Source organism: Drosophila takahashii, chromosome X (genome assembly GCF_030179915.1).
Source record: "Drosophila takahashii strain IR98-3 E-12201 chromosome X, DtakHiC1v2, whole genome shotgun sequence".
Taxonomy (NCBI): Eukaryota; Metazoa; Arthropoda; class Insecta; order Diptera; family Drosophilidae; genus Drosophila; species Drosophila takahashii.
The window spans coordinates 2,797,226-2,818,610 of record NC_091683.1 but is presented as its reverse complement, the minus strand read 5'-3'; the positions used below and the strand labels follow the sequence as shown (position 1 = coordinate 2,818,610).

The window sequence follows — 21,385 nt, the reverse complement described above, 5'->3', positions numbered from 1 at the left end:
TTGCAGCCAGAAATTGATCCTAGCCGTCTGGCAGCCATTCATATCTGGTTGCAATTTTAATGGACTTGCACAACTTGCTCCTCTGAGGTTGAGGTAATAAAATATTCTTTATCCACAGAGCATATTCTTACGAAAACTCAGAAAAAAATATTCCTAAATTTAAGGAATTATTAAAAAATAACAAAGAAATTTTTAAGATTGATTCCTATTTTTACGATTAGTTTTTCCCATTTACTCCTAAATTTGAAAAATATTTTACAAACACTTTGATAAGTTTTAGTTTGATAAAACCCTCCAGTAAATTAAATAATTGAAAAATACCCAAGACCTAAATAATTTAGAATAACACCTCCCAATTCCCTTTTTCTTTCTCATTTTCATTCGGTCACTTGGCAGTGACAATGTCACTCTATTATGATTATGATCAACTCGGCGCTTATATTTCCTGTGGCTTTTTAACTTGCTCAGTCAATTTGTCATTGTTTCCACTTGCAGCTGCATAAACGGCTCATCTTCGTCCTTGGATCCCTGGCTCCTTTCGGCCATCCTGCAGTGACTTTGCCTAATGCCTTGAGCAAATAGTTGGCAGCAATTAGCGGCAAAAAAGGAGGCAAAAGTACTGTTCATAAGTATATGCACTGAGTCCAGTACAGTGCGACTGAAAAGTAGGCGACTGACTGCTCTTCTCTTTGCCGCTGCAGCTTATTCATGGGAAATTAAATAAAAAACTTTTTTAATACATTTGCTTTGCCAAGTTTTCGCCTGCTCTCTGTCATTCTACACTTTCCTTCTTTCCCTCTTCCCTGTTTTTTTGCTTTCTTTTTGTCTTTTTGTGATGTTTCTTTTGGGCCCGCTTTGTTGTTGTTTTTGCCACTGTTGCTGCTGCTGTTTTAATACCCTGTAGTCGTAAATGTCCAAGGTATATTATATTAACTAAAAACTTGGAATATCATAAATCATATGATATATCTTTAAATAAAAGTTTTTAAAGAGAAACTACATTTCAAGTTTACCATAATTATTATTAAGTATTCGGATTTGAAGCAAGAAGAATGCAAATCAGTAGGAACTTTTCAGAGGAGGATTGAACTCTTGATCCAACCTACATTGAAAAATTTTAGCTTCTTTTTTGATTTATAATTTATGATCTATAATTTAATTTACCTATTTTTATTAATTGTTTAGAAATATCTAAAATAAACGTAGTGAGTACCCTGTATAAAGATCTGTCTTGTTTTTTTCTTCTTTCAATTTTATTGCAAAGTTTGTTTTGCTGGGAGTGAGGGAGAGTGTGCGAGCGAGAGGGGGCTAGAACTGGGCTTAGCATGATTTATGCTGCGTGGCGCATTTTGTGTGTGCTTGTTGCACTTCTCCCCTCGCTGTCCCTCCCCCTCGGGGCCCCACTGTACTTCCTTCGCCACTGTAACTAAAAGTTGCGTACAAACATTTGCGTTGTCTGTTAAGTGCCGTTGTCCTCGACGTTCCGCTCCCCCGCCCCCCGTGCTCCTTGTTTTTCCGCTTCCACTTTTCCTGACCGACAACCGACTGCACTTTAGCGGATTTGTGTTTTCTCACCCATTTGAAAGGATTACAAAGGCGAGGCAAGCGCCACGGCAAACTAAGCGGCTCCTTCGCCGCGGGCTTTAAACAGTGGGCCCTCGCTAATTGAGATATGCCATTTAAATACCATTACTAAACTTAAACGTCCTGAATTTTGCAGTTCTCTAGAAAAAGGTCTAGCTCATATGATCATTAACAAATTCCAGAAGTTGCCACATACGATCATATATCATATCATATATAAAAATTAACCCTATAATAACTTTTGTTTTTGGCTAAATGAATTTACTAATTAATTTAATATTTATATTCTGCTGTTCCTATCTCAAGACACATACTAGATATCATATCATATCATCCATAATATGAGTTAACCTTATTTTCTGATAATTAATTTATCTAATTAATTTCTGGTTATCTTTGCCCAGACTTCACTGTAACCACTGATAAACAATACTACCAGTTAGGATAGGAACGATGGTAGCGAAAAGGACTGGCATCCGGATAGTCGGTTGGTTAGCACACAAAACACAACAGATAGATATGGATATGAGAGGAGGCACTTACTTACCCCTGCCGCCCTCTGTGCGATAATACTGCGACTGGGCGGCCGTTCCGGTGGCGCCACTGCGATCGCCGCCCACAGCTGGCGAGGATTGGGGCTCATCCGGCTCGGGAGCGGTGTTCTGGGTGTCCAGCATGTTGATCATTCGCGGCGGTTGCTCTGCAATTGGTTTAGATGATAAATAATATATTCCATAATATATCTGCATGTCAGAAGAAATCATAGAAAATCCCTAGTACCCTCGAAGACTTTTAAATGTATAGGAGAATAATTTTCTAGTATTTCCAATATTTTCTAAAATTTTCTAGTGTTTAAAAAATACAGAGTAATTTTATTTGTCTAAGGGCCGGTTTCTCGAGTGCCGGCTAACATTTCTCGAACAGATAAAGTCCCTGCTAAGGCATTTTGGCTTTCTCGAGCATAAATGTGAGAGCTAACTTTGACAGGGACTCGGAGTCCCTGTTAAGCGTTTTCGACTCGATAGAATGACAGCTGATTTCCCAAAGCCAACTATGAAGATGAAACGAAATCACAGCTGACTTTTCCTTTAAATTATACCCAAACAGCTGATGAAATAATCGAAGCACGCCATTTTTTACCCTTCACAGCACAATTCTGTGCGTTAACAGCACTCTGTAATTGTTTCTCGTTCAGATAAATTAAAGTAGTCGAGAAAGCCGATTTGCTTTTACGAACAGTTTATCTGGTATTTAAGTTTTTCGAACAGATAGCTATCAGGGACTTTGACAGGGACTCGAGAAACCGGCCCTAAATCTTTAAAATTTTTCAGGAACGGAATGAAATCCTTTGGGCTACAAGAACTCAAACTGAATAGGGAATACTCACTTATGCAGGGGGCGATGTGGGAGCGGCTCTGCTGGTATCCCCTGGCACATCGGTTGCAGGTCAGTCCGGTGACCCCGTCCTTGCAGGGACATTGACCGCTGGTGCTGTTGCAGATCTTGCCAGATGAGCCGATCGGGTGGCACTCGCAGGCTGGAAATAAGAAAAAGACATACAAATTAGCTCGGCTAGATCACAAATATCAGATGGATGGAACGAACAAGATACAGATGCTGCTGACTTTCTGATTTCTGCTTTCGTGCTTGCCAAGCGTGCTGAGAGCTTAATGGACACGGTCCGGCACTTCAAAGACAAAATGGCAATCGCAAATCGCCAATCGCAAATCCACTTGAGTTTTACTTAAAGTCTTTCAAGTTCTGATTCTGATTCTGATACCCATTTGTGGTGCATTTCCCACCGTCCTTGCTCTCAAGCAGATTCGTTTATGAGCCGTGGAAATGTACATTAACAGATACGATTACGGTTTCGAGCATTCTGTATTGTATGTACGAATGCGAGTATATTCCGGCAAATTGAGTGCACGCCACCAGTTAACGGGGCTGTCCGCCGTGGCCGCTCCATGTCCGTTTCTTGTCCGTCCGCACACGGTTAATTGCAAATGAGAGTGCAAATGGGCCCGCCCAGCATTATGTTCGGTCCCCTCAACCCACTCCCCTTGAGCTTTTTGCCTTTATGGAATCAGTGTGCACTGGAACAATGCCAGTTTTTCGCGTCCCTTTATCAAAAGAAAATTAAATTCATTCGAATACGAGGTAGAAGCTGAATTATAAAATGAAGGCAATCGCGCATGCATCATTTAAGCGCAAAAATATGTTAAGGTAGACACTATTATAATTTGTCTACTTAAAGGAGTGAAATATATTTAATTTTATTTATATAGTAATAATTAAACCATATTTATCTGATTTTTTAAAGTCTTTTTCTGTGCTAAAATTTCACTAGCTATATGTATACAAATTCATTTCTGTTTCTAGAGAAGAAAGCAAGAAAGAAAACAAAATCTGCGTTATCCTTTATTTCACGACACTTGTCCTTGTTTTCGGGGGATTATTCGTGTCACATGTGTGGGTCTTTGAGACTATTGTGAAGGAAACCAGACCCCACAGTTGTTTCCTCAGCTGGGCCTGCTGCCTTCTGCCTGTGGGTTGTTTAGTTAATAAGCCGCTTTTGGCCACATTTAATGGGTCTTTGCGACGGCTGTTTGGCCAAAAGCTGTTGCATATTTAAAGATTTAACTTGTGGGGTAGGCAAAGGTGCAAGTCAAGTTCTGAACTGAATACACACTCGTAGCACTTAACCCCTTATTCAAGTACAATCGTTTGTAAAGATGCACAACGAAAATTGTCCTCTAAAAATAACTATTTGTTGGAAGTAATTTTTTGGGATACAATGTTTATTGTATCAGAAATTCATAGTTTCGATTTCCATACGAATTTTAAAGTAAACCAAATTATCGGTCGACTTTTTGCCATTGCAAACTAATGGGTTAACTAGGCCTACGGTTCATATCCCTCTGTCCTTTCATTTCCCCCATATCTACGTACATTTACCGTGTTCGTTTCGTGCGTTCGTGCAACATTTGGTAATTTAATCCGATTTACAATAAATTAAATGCGATTTATATGCACACAGTGACACATCCGGATGATAACAACAACAATAACGACAACGGCAACAACAGACAATAATAACTTGCAACAACAGCAACAATTCAGAGTGTCCATTGTTGCTGCCTGCAGGGCGCTTCATAGTCACCGAATGTTTCTGCATAGTGGGCAGAAAACAGAAAACATAAAGGTACGATAAAAATATAAAATGTGAATGAAAATAAATATAATAAATATTAACAAATAAAACTTTAGTCCCCTCTTCGTTTTTCACCTTGCATCAAATATCAAAATAAAAAAAGTACTTTTAATATTTATTGGAATATTTTTAGAAGACCGTAATTTTAGTTCCCCAAAAACAGGTATCGCATAACCTCTGAAAAGGGCCAATTTGTTGACCCACCTGGCTCCACTGTGCGACATACGGTGGGTTTGAGGCCAACAATATGACAACAATATGCGAGTTGTGCGCGTCGCGCTATCTGCGAAGTTCAGAGTGTGGGCCATTTGGACCTGGGGAATATGGTATATGGAATAAGGGATATGGGATATGGATATGGAGTATGGGGATGTGGGACTTGGGACTTTCAGCTTTTGGATATTGTTAAAATAAGCAAGCCAGGGAAAAAACGCAATGAAAGAGTTCATTACACATCCACTTCCACATCCACAACCCAAATCCATATCAGTGCTCGGCATTGGCATTGGCATACATATATCCCCGCATCCGTATTCGGATCCCATCTGCATTCCCGTTGCATTCCATTTCCATTTGCGAGTGCCTTTCCCTCTGTTTTTATCCCATATCCTATTCGGTATTCGCTTGGTTCGCATTGGCCGAGCAAAAGATTATGAATTTTCATTATGAGTGGCTTCATTTTCCTTTTTCGAATGCTACGTATGGATTTCCCCCAGAGCCATTTGGCATTTCTATTTAATTATTGAGGGAACAGGGAGTGCGCAGTGAGTCAGGGAAGACCTTTCACCACAGCAGATCTGATCTCCTTTGAATTTGGCTTGAAGAACTGGAACAGTGCGACCCGAATTGGGACAAAGAACGAGTCACTCCTTTTGGCTCTTATCCCCAGATCGATTCGGGTCAGGGTTTCCCGAAATAAATGCGCTCCTAAAGAGAATGAATCATGATTCGTGAAATTAATGCCCTGGAATCCCAGGGAAAGTGAAGCAAGTTTGGAATTTATACCATCTATTTTATATTTCTTATTTCCCATTTTTTTTACAAGGAAACATTAATTTCCCTCGCAGCGGATGCAAATCAGAATTATTTATTAATCGAATCCATATCATTATTGACTCACATTTTCCGGGGCTATGTACTCACCAGAACTCACCTAGAACTGATGATTTAAGGCCATTATCCACTCATTAGATCATTGATTTAACACAAATTTCTCGATAAGCAGTGCGCACCGATTCAGAGTTACCTCATTGAACGACCTATTAAACAGTTGAGTGCACAGAAATAAACATACACAGGTTCATGTGCGTATGTGCCGAATATATATTCGAATATATATATTTCGATGTTTATTCACATTTGCAGGTATGTTTTATGTTTTATGGCATCTGCCAGGCCCGGGATATTTTTAAATCAATCATTCGCAGTACTGGCAGGCTGGCATTCATTTGTGGATGAAATACACCGAATGAGAATGTGTTTTACCTCTCCTTTTACTCCCCTTGACCTCCGAGCTCCGACCCATTTGCATTTATTTTCGACAATTTTCTGGCTTTGAATAGGTGTATTTTTTATTACCCCAAAAAATGTGATTAAATGCTGCTCGATTGGATAAACGCCCAGAATCGCCTTAAAGGACCTTAATACCTTAAAAATTTTGTAAAGGTGTGTATTAAAAAAAAGGATAAAAAAGGTATTAAAAACCTAGCGAAATATAGAAGAAAATTTTTAAATTGTACCATTGATTAAAAAGTTATTGCAAAAAGGGCAATGCAAGCAGTCGAATTACTACTTGCTGTATTAATAATGGGTATCTGACAGTCGAGGTGCTCGACCCTAGCGTATTTCCTAGGTTTTCCTATTAAATTTGTGCACTTGAAATTAATGTTTTGCTTGCGATTCCAGGTAATATCCATTTAAGATCCCCTTCTTACAAGCACCCACACTATGTTTTTCTTGGCTTTCGCTTCCTTTCGCGAGGCAAACAAAAAATTAATTAAGCAAACCACCCACTCACTCACCCAACCAAAACTCAGGCCAAAGTACTGGGCCCAGTGTAAACATCATAAAGCAAATCAAGCGCAATTTGTTATTGTTTATTTCAACTTTGCGCAAGCAAACCCCCCATGCCCCCTCCCAAAAACCAAGAAAAACCACTGACCACTTTCCTCCAGGAAAGTGCGTTACATAAATTCACCGCAAAAGTCTCTTCCTTCGGCCATCAATTGCCATAAAATATTACCCGAAATTTTCTAGTCGAAAAACGAAAAGGAAAACCAAAAATTGTTGGCCATAAAGAGCACAGCTGCCACTAGTCAGGGGTCTATTGTTGATGCTCCTGGTAGCTATTTGTTATTATTAGCAAAAACAAAAGCCCACAGAAACATCGTGCAGTTTTCGAAAGAAAACCAAACAGACGGCGAAGAATTATGAAGAAGATTTCGCAGACAAAGTCTGCCCATCTCCGTCGGATGATTTGCAGTGAGAGATTACACCTGACCTGAAGTGGGATCTACGGCTCCTCCAGCCTTTAACACTAACCAGAACCGATCTATAAATATGGATAGTGACTGTACTTGTGCATTCGGGGAAAATCCATTTGTGCAAGTATACTTGGTAGCTGGAAAAATAAACCATCTGATAATTCTGCAAAACAATTTAATTTCAATTTCAAAAAAAAAAAAATTTAGTTTAATTTTGGAACAATTGAGTTATATTATAAAGTAAGAAATTTCTCACAGTTTTATTTCTCCATAATATTCTTTATTATTACTGCCGAATGCTTCAGGCTCCACATGCTCCTTTAAGTCGCGGATTACGCATTCAATTAAACGCACATATTCGCCATTCAACTACCGCCAATGATTCTCTCGAATGATCCACCAATTGCTCATGAATTTAAATGAGCCATTCGATTTAGCCCGAGAGCCTCGAAACTCGAACTTCGAACCTCGAAAGGCGATTCACCTTTGCCATCGCACTTCACACTTGAGTTTCAGTTCTCAGCCGGCGGGCGGAACTTTTCCTTGGGTCTTATTAATAAATCAAAGGCTTCGCGCGACACTCCAGGAAAAGTTGCTTTCCGATGGAAAATGGTTGGGAGGGGGGATTTTCCCTCGGTAAGCGGGAGAAAAAAGTTTATCGCGGTTGCAACTGGCGCAAAGTTCGCTCAACTTTCGTTCGTTCGGCGTTCAAATGAGCAAAAGCAAAATGTAAGGGAAAAGGAAAAGCCTCTTCTCGTCTTGCTACAATTTTCTGTTGCATGTACAAAGTTTTCCTGGTTTTCCAGCTGCAGGTGGGGAAATGGGGGGCGAAAATCGTCTCAGACCAACAGACGGATGGGAAAAAGGAAAAATAACTTTTCGCGCTTTTCAAATTGTGCGTTAAAGATTGAGGCGCCTCGGGAAATGGGGAAATTTATTTTCAGAGGGCCGGGGTAAACAGATCTGAATGGGCCTATTGAAAATCAAACGGCGCGCAGTAAAGTAGGCAATGCCGAATTGCCGAATTTTGTTGCCAAACTCTCGCTACTTCTGGCTGAAGTGCACCGTTTCGGAAAATGATTTTCCAACTGAAATGGAGAGGGGCTTAGGAATGAAGAGGGGCTGGGAAAGGGAAAATCGGGTGAAATGGCAGCGCCAATTTGACGCTCGAACAATTTGCACAGCTTTAAATGTCAGCTCGCATGCAAAATGTCATAATTCAAATTCGCCCTTGGGCGAAAATGTCCGAAATGTCCGTGGATGGGGCTTTTGGGTGCTTGTGGGTTAAACGGTGTAGTAAGCACATGTATGCACTGAAAAAATTAGAGTTCTAGAAAAGAAACCGGCTGAGAAAGGCAGAGCTCATAAAAAAAATTAAAAATTATAAAGGACAAATTATTATTATTATTAGAGGAGTAATTATTTAAAATCCCTTTACCTATTTTATATGATTTATTAATATTAAAATATATATTTTTTATGTATTATACATTTATTTATTTATATAATATAATATTTATTCTATATTTAAGCTCATCAAAAGTACAATAAATCATATAAAAATGGGTAAAGGGACACTAACTAACACAAACTTAGCTCAAAAATAAGTCAGTCTATAAGAGTTTGGTTCTTTCCCCAAAAGTTAATCAATCAAATCTGCTGAAATTGACTAGACTTTTGAGAATTTCGAGAGCATAAGCGATTCGTTATGACCCTCATGACCCCTTTTCCCTCATAAAAATCGTATTTGTTCCTCTTCTATCAATTTTTTTTATGCTACTTTGGGTTTTGTTTAGCTTTGTCACAAAATATTTGAAAGTTGTCTGTGTTCTGGGCATGAAGTTTTATAGCCTAGCCAGCAGAAAATTTGTCACGGGACTTAGTTTTGGTCGGCCCTAAACCCACCACCCACCACCCACTGATTCTACCGATTCTACTGACTGTGTAATAGATTTTTCCGGCTTAGTTTTTCGAAGCCACCTTGACATGTCGTATGATAAATGCATTTCGCGCTGGCATTCCCAAATTTCCGAAATTTCAATTAAGTTGCCAAGCGACCCTATCTGCGCCATCTAAAGGTTAACCTTTAACCTTTAAGCGATTCGGCACAGTTGCAAAGACGCGTTTTATGAAATTCTAATGATGTTTGACTGATTCATCCCGGAATCCTCCCCCACAAATGCGATGTCCTTGCCAACCTCATCCTCCCCCTCTTCGTTTTTTTGTCCGCATTTTCATGAACTTTGGGCAATAAAGAAACTTTTCCCCGCATTTCTACTACGTGTGTGTGGCATTATTTTAATTGCCGCTCCTGCTGTTTTCCATCCATGTTATTGCTGTAACATTTCGCACGTGACTTTCTGATTTTATGGCTTTTAATTTCACGTATTTAGTTACGGATAATGTTAATTGTATTCCAGGACATTCACGACACGCCCACCGCCCCCAAAAAGAGCGGGGGAGTTTTCCCCCATTTCCATGCGACACATGCGATTCGGCTGAGTCTTTTGTCACAGTTGATACGCCTATGAGTTCCGGGCAGTTGAAAACAATTGCCAGGCATTCAATTGTACGCCCTAATTACTGGGTTACGATGATAAACGGTAATATGATGGCAGATATGATATAATATGGGATAATGGAGGGCTGGCCTTGTCAACACAAAGGAATCTGTGGTCACTCGCAGCTCATCATCGCTTTGAGTTGATATAATAATAAAATTCATTATAAAAGGGAGAGTTTTGGAAGATGATGTTTTAAAATATATTATTTAAATGGCTACCAATTAAATAAAGAATAAATACCAAAGAATTATTAATAAATATTTAATTTAAATTTTTATATTAAGTATATAAAAATATAGAAAATTATTAAAATAAAAATCTATTTACAGGGCAAACAAAATTCGCTTTAACGATTTGCTCCTCCTGTTTTTATTGCCCTTATTTGGCATGGAAATTTAATGATGTCAAACGAAGGCAGCATAAAGTAGAGTATACTTTTCTGGGGGTTCAGATTCAGAGTCAGATTTTAATTATGAAAAGAGCAACGAACACGGCAACACATGCGGACAAGTGTATGAATAACGATTCGTTTACGGCCAGGATGTCGGGATGTCGGAAGGCTGCTCTCGTTGGACAAATAATAATATGTAATTTTCCGGTCATTGAGGCATTTGCACAAATAAGGAAATTGACTGAGCCGTTTGCCGAAATGAAATGGCTTTGACAACACGTGTCCGTATCTGTCCGTATCTGCAGCTGTCCGTATCTGCATCTGTGTGTAATTTCAAATTCCCAATCCCAATCCCAGTCCCATTTTCACATCCCGACCAAAACTCCTCTGTCTGGGCGATGAATTATGGCCTTTGCTCCATTAGACTTGACTTTGCCTTTGCCTTCCTCGAGTAAATCATTTGAATATTTAAATTAAATCAACTTCAAATTCAACTGCTGTATGCATAGTTTGCGGAAGTTAAGCTGCTTCCACACTTCGACCTAATCTTTTTCATTTAGGGCGGTAATTATAATGCGAGAATAAGTGGAAATATAATTTCCATTAACTAAAAGTTAATGGCTTTGAGTTTGAGGATTCGGAATGCAAAATGCGGATTGCGGTGGAAAGATTGCAGGTGCACAGCTTAAAACCACTGATTGATTGAATGGAAACTCAATGCTTCCATAAAATATTAACTATAAATTCCGAATTTAATTGCGGCTGTTGATTAAGAGTCTCTGAATCCTAAACTAATGTGAATTTGCCATTCAAAGGCAGAAGTTTATTTAAAGAAGGAATATGGGTAAATTAAATAGTTACATAGGCATTAAAAAGATTGATTGTGATTTGGGTTGTTATAAAAATGTATTTTAAACATACATTTTAAATAAAGAAACAAATAAATACAAATGTTACTTGTTAATCTTAATTATTCTTCTCTTTTAGACAATTTAAGGTCTTCAAATGGAATTAAATTTTATTTTCTGCTACCGAATATTAAAAGGAAAATACCTTTGTACACACAAGCCACAAAACAAAATGCCATTAGTAATGTGAAATTATTTTAAATTCATTTCGAACGCTTTTGGGGATGTGAAAAAGCCAAGATGAAACGAATAAATCACCGGATGTCCTCCGACAGTCGGCATCAGCTGGAGAGCATTCCTCATCGGCTCCTGGGCCACAAAGATTTTCCCCAACAATTTCGGTTGACTAATTGAAAGTTCGGGGCCAAAAAAGATGGAGAAGGCAGAAGGGGGTGAAGCATTTGGCAAATGGCAAACATGACGTAAAACATTTTGCCAACAAGCCAGCAAAAAACAATGACAGCCACTGTAAGGCGGGAATGTAAAAATCTTTCGAAACAAATTGCACGCGTGTCAAAATTAAAACGAATACATTTTTTATGGCCCCCGAAGAAGGGGATATAATTTTAAAAATTGTCGCAGCGGCGCCTTTTGTCTCGAAATCGAAATCGCAAATTCGGGGATATTTACGATGTGGCTTCGTTCCGACTTGGCTGGATAATTAATTAAAAATCGATACGAATTTGATTTGGATTTAACGGCTCTGGCTGAGCGGGCGCGAGAATTATGATGCTTAGTCAGCCGAAAGCCAAAATCCAGAATGCCGAAAGCCAAAAGCGGTTTCGACCAAAACTTCTGACATCCCAATGACAAACGACAGGCGGCACCCCCTAACACCTCCCAAAATCCCACCCCCACTGGGGCCTTTTGTGTTTGTTTACGATACTCGCAATTCGCAATTAGGTATAAATTTTTTGAATGTGAATTCCCAGCGGGATATTATACATATATGCATATACTATATATATTCGACACACGAAACTATAAATAGTCGAGTGGCTCAGATATTTTAGCCATGTGGGCCACCTGATTTGATTGTTTGCCAATGAAAATGATTGCAGGCCATAAATTTTGGTTGCTTCCTCTTTTTCCCCTCTATAAACCACATCCGTGTGTGGAGTTCTCGAAATTTACATATTTTTGGCAGTCCAATAAACATCTTCCATATCTTCAACAAAGAAAAGAATAAAATCACCTTAAATTTAAGGAATATTTCCTCTTTAATCATTTTATGATAGTTTTTCTTATAATAACCCACGGTATCCATCGCTTTTTTCTGCTCGATCTTTTTCTTCCCTAAATTTACATATTTTTGACAGTCCAATAAACATCTTCAATATCTCCAAGAAAGAAAAGAGTAAAATCATCTTCAATTTGGGAATATTTCCCCTTTAATAATTTTTTGATAATTTTTCCTATAATAACCCACGGTATCCAAGTATCCATCACTTATTTCTCCTAGATCTTTTTCCTATTCCGCGGACTTTGCTTTATTTTTATTGCTTCGATTGGAGCGCGTGAATTTATGGTGGTCATAAATTAGATTACAAACAACACACTCGAAGGTCGCCTGGGGACGGCCAAAGGGTTGCCACAGGGGGTTGGGTGCTACAAAGGGGGTCGTAAGGGGGTCAGAAGGGGGCGGCTGGCCCAGTTGGATTTCACTGGGAGCTAATTATTGTAAATTGAGCATTAATCTCGGGAGGCGGAATTTCCGATTTCACAATGCTATGCTTAAAATCACTCTCTTTAATTCGAATGATTGACTTCCTGGGGTTTTGGTTTTATAATTAAATCTTAGTATATTTTAAACAATTGCTTAAGATGAGAGTTCTGTTGAATGAGTCAGAGGCGTTGAATTTGTTTGCCATTTATATGATTATAAATTTCTAAACCTAAGAGGCATTTTTAAACATTCTTACTAATTAAGGTGACCCAAAAAAATATTTTTTTTTATTAAATTGCATCATATATAATATTTGCGATGGATTAAACATAATGTTTCTGATAACTTACCTTTGCAAACCTTGCGGTGGGTGAGTGGCTTGGTGGTGTCCCTGTAGAATCCCTCCTTGCACTGGTGGCAATTGCGTCCGGTGGTCGAGTGGCGGCAATTCTGGCAGACTCCGCCGGAGACGCCTTGGGACAGACGGAAGATCTCCATGTTGAAGCGGCACTGGCGGGCGTGCTTGTTGCAAATGCATTCTAAAAGAAAACAAGAAGACAAGTTCGGATGAGAAAAGACACATTGGTTAAGTGGAAAAGAGTCCGCTTTCAACGGCTTTAGCTTTCGATTGCCCAATGCGATAAATGGGGGAAAAATGGCAAATGGCTTTAGATTGGAAGATGAAATGAGTTGGGTTGGGAAAATGGAAATGGGATTGGCAGTGGATACTTGTCTAGCGGGATAAGCTGGATAATTTATGCGGCGATTTGTTTTGAATTACTGGGACTATCAGGCGGCGTTTTTCCCCTCGAATGGGAAATTTTAAATGTTAAGAATTTTTTAGAATTATAAATATTCTTCCTGTATTTTCTATTTATTTTTAAATTTAAATTAAATATTATAAACCATCTAGAAACCGGAATTTAATCTTTTAAAGGCAGGCCAACTGGCATTTGCCATTCGATCACCGAGGACCGGAGGCTTCTCCTTTGCTTATTCTGCTTATGCTGTCGCCTGCTGCTTGTTATGCTTTTGGCAAACAGTTTTGCTATTGACATTCGATGGCGACTGCTGCGGTTAGTACACAGAGAGAAATAACAATAGGAACCAAATGTTGGAAATTTCACAATAAATTATTATTATTATAAAAATTTAAAAGGATAAAATTGAGCTCCTTTTTCAAAGAAGTTACCCAACTTTTATTGCAATTTCCAATCTGTGGATACAAAGTACATAAACCACCTTTGCTTTTTGTATATGTGTACAACTTCTGCTGCTGAGTTGGCATCTTTTTGCTGAGGTTTGGGCTTGGGGTTTTCGGATCGAAAGGAGGGGCAGTCGGAAATGGACAGCTGAGCTGTCAATGCCAAAGGCCACGAATCTTTCTGCTGTTGCAGCTTGCGGCTAGACAAAAACTTGAAGCGCCTCAACCATTGTCCACCGGTCGAGGGCCCACTGTCTGCCGTCTGCTGTCTGCTGTCTGCGAGTCAGTCAGTGCAATCGACAGCTTCAGTTTTGTTCTGGACTGGAGCGCACATGCTGTAATTATCTTGCACAGAGGCAGACGAGGCGACTCTCGACTCCACTTTCACTCCACTCTCACTGGTTCGGAATCGGTTCCCTTGGAACCCGCAGCTCCCTTTGGCCTCCTGCTCCATTCCTCATTCTTCATTCCACAATCTCTAATTCCCGTTCCCCTGCCAGCCGCAGACAAACTTATGTCAGCGCAAATATTTGAACGCAGTCAGGGACTGTCGCATTCATACACGTCAAATAAATTCAATAACCAAGAAGTAATATACAATTAACTTAAGTATTAACTTAAGTATTAATTGCCAAAAATATTATATACCAAGAAATCATAAATCAGATATTTTTAGCATTATTATGAACAATTAAAAATTGTTGTGGATATTTTGGAAAGGTAAATTATTCAAACTAAAATAAATTATTCATTTTTGGGTCAATTGTTTTAAGAAATAAAATAATAAATCATCCTCTTTTAAATATTATGGAAAATGCATATGGCATATGACAAAATCGTAAAGATTTTCTGCACATTTTTTATCCATTGTAACCTTTTTCTACCAGTGTAGTCGCCGGAGCAGTCGGGAGACCGTTGTAGAACCGTCAACAAAAGCCAAGCAAATATTTAGAAAACGCAGAGAGCTCAAAGCACGGCGTGTGGCTAATTGACAAGCTACCAGGCTACCAGATATTTATACTATATGTACATATATATACCCCCCTGACTTCCGCCCCGAAAAGGGTTCGGTTCGGCTCGGTGTTAAAAATGCTAGATAATTAATTTTAATGACACACTTACGACCTGCGACTCGCGACTGCCGGCGAATGCCACTTGATTTATGGGCTGGGCGAGAGATTTTCGTTTTTCGGCCTTTTCGGGGCCATGTAAATTTGAGGCTCAGTTCAGTTCGGCGATTCGATTACAAAATCCCAGCCCATCCAGCTCAATCAAATGCGACTTAAAGCGATGCATAAAACCGCTCATTAGCCGGACCCCAAGCTGCTGTGTTATCCGAGAAAGGTGAGCCCAGTAATTAAGTTCAAATTTGATAAGTGGCCCTCAAACACTCTCAAAATCTCATCCCCCAAAATCCAGGGAGACAATGAAATCGTCAGTATCGTCGGTATCTGCATCCGTATCTTTGTCGCAGTTGCAGTCGCCCGAAATTAACTGCCTGGGAGAGTTTCCAATAAAAACATTTTTAGGCCGCTTAACTTTCGACTCGAATTAGTCACTCGGCCAAGAAAGAGGCATTGATTTTGACAGCGAAAGCTGGTGGGTCGGAGAAAACAAGGACATGAAAATGATCTATAACAGCTACAAAAGACTTTATTAATTTAACTTTTTTAAAAGCTTTCAAATTCACTTTGGTAATAAATAAAGCTAGTATTTCCTCGCAAACAAATACCAAAATAATACAAATATATTCCCACTTAATCAAAACAAAATTAAATATGATATGATTAATGTCAAAATGATGATTAAAACGTATCAATTAAAATACCGTATAAAGTATTTTTTTGTTTTTATATTTTTTTGGTAATAATTCAAGTTTGCGGTTTCTAAATTTTAGAAAAAATTGTTTAACCTCTTTTAAAGAGCCCATAACTCTGCGTTAATGGAATAGGACCTTTTTTAAAGAGGACCTCAACTCCTCTAGTCGATTGAGCTGAGTTATTTCTTGCCGGCCTCCAGAAATCGCCATTTGAATGGCTACTGCTTCCGGTACGCGATGCAAGTTGACACAGTGCAGTGCTGCAAGTTGCCAGTTATGAATGGAGGCCCTTTGATATCTCCCCAGTCCACAGCGAATCTCTAATTAACTGCCGCACAGGCGGAGTCGAATATTTTTGTTTTTCGTCGGTTTACTCCTCCGGGGGATTTCGTGCTTCTGTTCGTGGATTTCGTGGATTTCTGGTTTCTGGCCAGAAGCCGGAGCTTAGCAGCTCAGAATTGGCCAGCGAGGGCTGCTCTGCATCGAAGACCATTGATAATTGTCCGAAAAGCGTTCGCTTTGGCCACTGCCAATGCCCAAAAACAAACCGAAAGCCAAAACATTCCGGATCCATTCCGGAGCAGACCAAAAGCAAACGCAAACCAACCAAAAGCCAATCCAACGTTACGCTTTTGACTTGCTCTAAAGTTCTCTAATGTTTATGCGGGGGTTTCTTTATGATAATTAAAGCCTATATTTTTGATAAACTTGTATTATGCTCTGAGCTGGGATAATTTTGAATCAACTTTTTATCATAATTAAATTTATGAAAATAATTAATTTAAAATTGAAATTATTTTAGTTATTAATTTTATGAAATTATTATCATTATAGTAATAAAGCCTAGGTTTTTGATATTACAATTTTTACAATCCCTGCATAATTTCGCAAATTGGCCCCCGCATAAACGTCGTATCTGTTGATGGCTTTTTTATCCCCCCGTTTTTCGGGCCGGGGCTTTTCCTTGTCCATGTCCTGGCTGAGAGTTTTCAATTTTCCTCGCTCGACCCCTCGTTGTCGACATTTCATCGTTTTATGATTGATTGCGTTCGCCTCGCAGTGATTTTCGGTTACCGAAAATTGTGAATTGAATTCGTGGCGATGGAGGGGGGAAAATGGGAGAACGGGTAGGCGGGTAAGTGGGGATTTCCCCCGAAAAAGAGGTGGCTTCTGGTTGTTTGGTGCGATTGCGGTTGCGGTTGCTGCTGCTCTTGCGTTTTTCCACTGCAATTTGACAATTTCATCGCAAAATTGTTTTGGTGTTTGTGGCCGTGTTCTGTGCTCTCTGTGTTGTGTCTCTGTGATTTATCAAAAGTGGTCGTTTTACACACACAAAAAAACAGAAAACAGACAACGAAACAATCTTGTTTGGTAATTAATAATTTGAATTTTTGCGAGCCGAACAAAGCGAAATGCTTGTTCGCTTACTGAGTGATTCACAGAAATCACAAGCCGGGCAATTATGTCATCTCATCTCATCATCATCATCATCATCGTCTAGCGTCTGCATTCTGTCCAAGTATTCTGTATTATGTATTCTGGTTAACCCAATTTCGCCACTCTTTGAACTGAGCACTAGAACTACCAAGCACTAGAACGAACGTATATATTTAGTGTTAGTGCAGGGCGAATCGTATTTATAAACATTTTCATCGTAAACGCCCCGAAAAAACGGTCGTAAACAGCCAGAGCCACTTTCATAAATTGTTCGCACCGACTTCGCTGGAAGAGTCCGTCCAATTTCCAAGAGAATACCAAGAAACGCGTCCATCCTCATCATCATCCTCATCCACATGGCCCCAAAACATCCAAACAATGATAGCCCGGGGTCCACAAATGCCCCCTTTCTCACTACTTTCCCCCGATCCTAAATCCTAACTGCATTATAATGGGTAAGAGCAATTAACTTGTAGGTCTTTCTAACATATTTCGTGTGTCACCTAACGATCAAAAAGTCGCTTTGAGCCAAAGCTATTGTGGGGATTCCTTTTGAAATTCAGATACTTTGGTTTGAGTTGTCAGTGAATAATTGTTATGGAATTGGCTTGACGCTAAAAGATCAATAGTGAATTTGCAATTTAAAAGATTTAGCTATTTTTAATAAGTTACGAAAAATGGCGAAGAAAGTAAAGTAATTGTTTGACAGCTCCAAAAAATAAACTTAAATTGTATATTATTTAAATCACTTTTTTCAAACACTAACCGCCCGAAATAAAAATCTGTTAATTATGAGAAAATTATTCAAAACTACTTGAGCAACCCACGTCCGTTTTCGGACAATAGAACAAGAGTAATGGATTAAAGCTGGCCATGTTTCGTGGCCCACGCCCATTTTCATTCTCATTTCCCATTTCCATTTCCATTTCCATCTACATCTAATCCACTCCACTGCATTGCATTGCCGCCCCCTCGAGGCTTTTTCGGGGAAAATTTGAAAACATTTTTCTTTTGGCGCTTCCTTGCAGACTGCAAAACTGCAATTAAGGCGACTGCAGCTTTTGTTTTCGGTGTCTTTTTTTTTGCGTGCCGCAGCTGCAACATTTTCCTTGTCAACTTGGTGGCGAATAAAAAACAACGATTACAAATTGTTTGCTGCCTGTGGCCAAAATAAATAAATACAATAAAAAAAGTACACAAAAAACATCCCAGAAGAATGCATGTAGAATGCTTATAAATACATTTTTGGTTCAGCCATCGCTGGGAGAAGAAACCAAAACCAACTTGTTTTCAGCTTCAGCTGCATTCAGGGTTTTGTTCTCTAATTAACGCCGGGCGAATTAACATATAAATATATATGCTAGAGAAGGGGATCCAGCGATATCCTGCCGCTAATAAAAAACAATGTTCATGGCTTCACTTTGGGCCACACAGAGGCGTCGAAGGAGAAGGGGGGTCGATATAGGAAAAAGAATTTATGTTTGGTTTTTCGTCGAACTGAGCGTTCGGGAAAATGTTATGTTCTCTCTGTTTGTTTTTGGTTTTTTGTATTTAAATCAAGGCCCCGAAATTATTTCTGTGTTCTCTTCTCCTTTTAAATATTCGAATTCCAATTCCAACTTCAATTTTCGTGGTGCATTTTCTACGTTGCCCAAAAATTCCCAAATTAGTGCGGAGGACGCCGAGGAAAAACAATAAACAAATTTCCCGAAAATGCTTGTGTGGTGTGCTCAGCTTCGATTCTATAGAGACTATATGTATGGTGCATATAGGGTGGGTTAAATAAACGACTCGTTAAGACACATAAATAAGACGCTCTGGTTGCCTAATTAAGTCGCCCAGAAAAAGCCAGAAAAGTGGGCCCGAAATGAAAACAAAATAAGTTAAGTGAACGAACGAACGAACGGAGTTTCGAAATAAATTCTAATGTCCACTTTATACAGTGTGATCTATAATATGGCCAATGCTTTAGCAAGTTCTCCATTTGTGTATTTTATGTGCAGCCAAAAATAGGTCTAAAATTGTATGCTTATTTAAAAAAATATTTAAATAAATTTATTCATATTCTTCTCATCATTTTTAGTCATTTCCGATTCTCAAAAACCTCAAAAACAAATAATTATTAGGCAGCATAATTTTGAATTACCAACAAAAAGTGAAATCAATTATCCATTATATATCCCAACATAATTCTCTTCGCGGCAGTCCTCATTAATTAGTTTGGACAACTTGAGATCGCAGACAAAGCAAACTCAATTGAGTGTTGCCGCTCGCCCTTGTTGTTGTTCCTGAGGTTGCTGGTGTTGAAATGAATATGTATCTGTGTCGGTGTGTGCGTGTGTATCTGGCAGATAAACAAAACGGCAGCTAGATAAACAACACTTGCAGGTGAGGTGAAAGGTCTCCTCGGTCGCCCGCCCGCTGATCGCCCGCACCGCTCATGATCATCCTCATTCTCATCCTCCATCCCTTTCTCATTCCCCTTCACCCTCCAATTCCCATTCCCCTCGTACCGCTCAAGTGCACGTACCGCATCTTTGTTTTGATTGGGATTCAGATTTCGGATTCAGACTCGTGTGCGGATCGAATCGGATAGGAGAATTGGGATTTTTACACATAGAAAATAATAACCCTACACTGATAAAAGAAGCGTAGTAATTGCAAAGATTTTATATTTCATTAAAATATTTTAAAAAACTAAAAATGTTAAGCTTTGAATTTAATATGAAATACCTTTTTTTAAAAAAGTAAAAAATTGAAAGAAAATTTACTTTGCATCTAATAGTTTCTACCTTGAGTTAAATATTTTAAAAATAAAGATCGCAATTTTATTTGTTTTATATTAAATAATACGTTTTTTTATTTATTTAATTTAAATGCTTAATAGGAATCTTTGAATAAGATATGCAAATATTTATTATTATTATGCCATTTTCTTTACTGTGTATTCGTAAGTCTGCTAAAATATCTGAAATCTTTGTAAAAATATCCACTTTTAAAATTTCATTATTAATCTAAAATCAGGAATATGATTTTGAAGTGAGGTATAAATAAATAAAGATAATTATAATTTAAATTGTAAATAAAATAATTATATCAAAACTATATTTAAAATATCAAATTTTATTCAGTTTTATTCCCATTTTTTCTCTGTTCGTGGATCAAAGTGCTGCTGGTTGGCTTTGGAGCCAAGAGTTAAGAGTTAAGAGTTTGGAACTCGCGGTGCTCGTTTTGTGGTGTTGAAATGTCAGCCCGACACTTGCCACTTGCACATGGCCTCCAATTGCGGCAATATGTTTTGTTTAACATTTTTCTCGCCTTTTTCGGGGGCCTTGCATTTGCTGTTGCATTTGTATTTGATTCTGTTGCACTTGCATTTGTTTCATTTGCATTTTGTTTGTTTATCTTCTGGAGCTGTGCACGTGTGTGTTTTAGTTTTCCGAATCAGTTTACCATTTTCCATTTTTCTGTTGTTTGCTTTGCTGGGAAATCGTGGACTCTGTGCCCATGGGCCACGCCTTAATTACCATTTACCATTTATCTGCCGGGGGCTAATTCGAATAAATGATTTTTAAATGCGCAAAAATGCCCAGGCTACTGATTCTCAATAGAGTTGTAGATTGCATTTAATTAAGCAGAAAACTCCGTCACTCCAACCCTTTATGTTTCGTGTTTTCGTTGTGTGAATGTCAATTAAAAATCGTATCTGTGGCATCTCCCAGATACAACTGGTCTATCTCCGATGTCCGTTGGACAAATTCCCCAGAAACCTTCCATGAAATGCGATGCCTACGAAAGGTCAAAGATGCTGCTGTCGGCCACCAATGAAACATAAATCAGCTCCTCGTCCACAGAAATGCAGAAGAGTAGGAGGATGGGGGTCGAACTCTCTGGCGGAATTTTCAATGTCACTTGCAGATTTCTCAGTTTTTATTCTCCGATTACTTGACACTTGTTGCCTTTTTCTGGTTGAGTCCTACTCCACTCCACTAAGGGGTTATATATTTTATATTTTTAGTTTAACCCACTTTGGGGATATATAAATTATGGATTACAGTTAAATTATGGTAAAATAATTAAAAATATTCAATTTCAGCGTATTAGGATCTGATCTTATA

General features: G+C 38.7%; 1 protein-coding gene across 2 annotated transcripts in view; it reads right to left on the bottom strand.

The window, feature by feature from the left end:
* NetA (Netrin-A) overlaps nt 1-21,385 on the bottom strand; it is a 45,056-nt gene that overhangs the window by 3,571 nt on the left and 20,100 nt on the right. Inside the window, exons 2-4 of one of the 2 annotated variants that reach the window (XM_017139785.3) lie at nt 13,158-13,346; nt 2,972-3,121; nt 2,132-2,284 (exon numbers count right to left, since the gene is read on the bottom strand). In XM_017139785.3, coding sequence (XP_016995274.2) covers nt 2,132-2,284; nt 2,972-3,121; nt 13,158-13,346 — 492 coding nt within the window. Of the gene's footprint in view, nt 1-2,127; nt 2,285-2,971; nt 3,122-13,157; nt 13,347-21,385 lie in introns of both variants that reach the window. The other variant, XM_017139786.3, reaches the window with a different exon arrangement.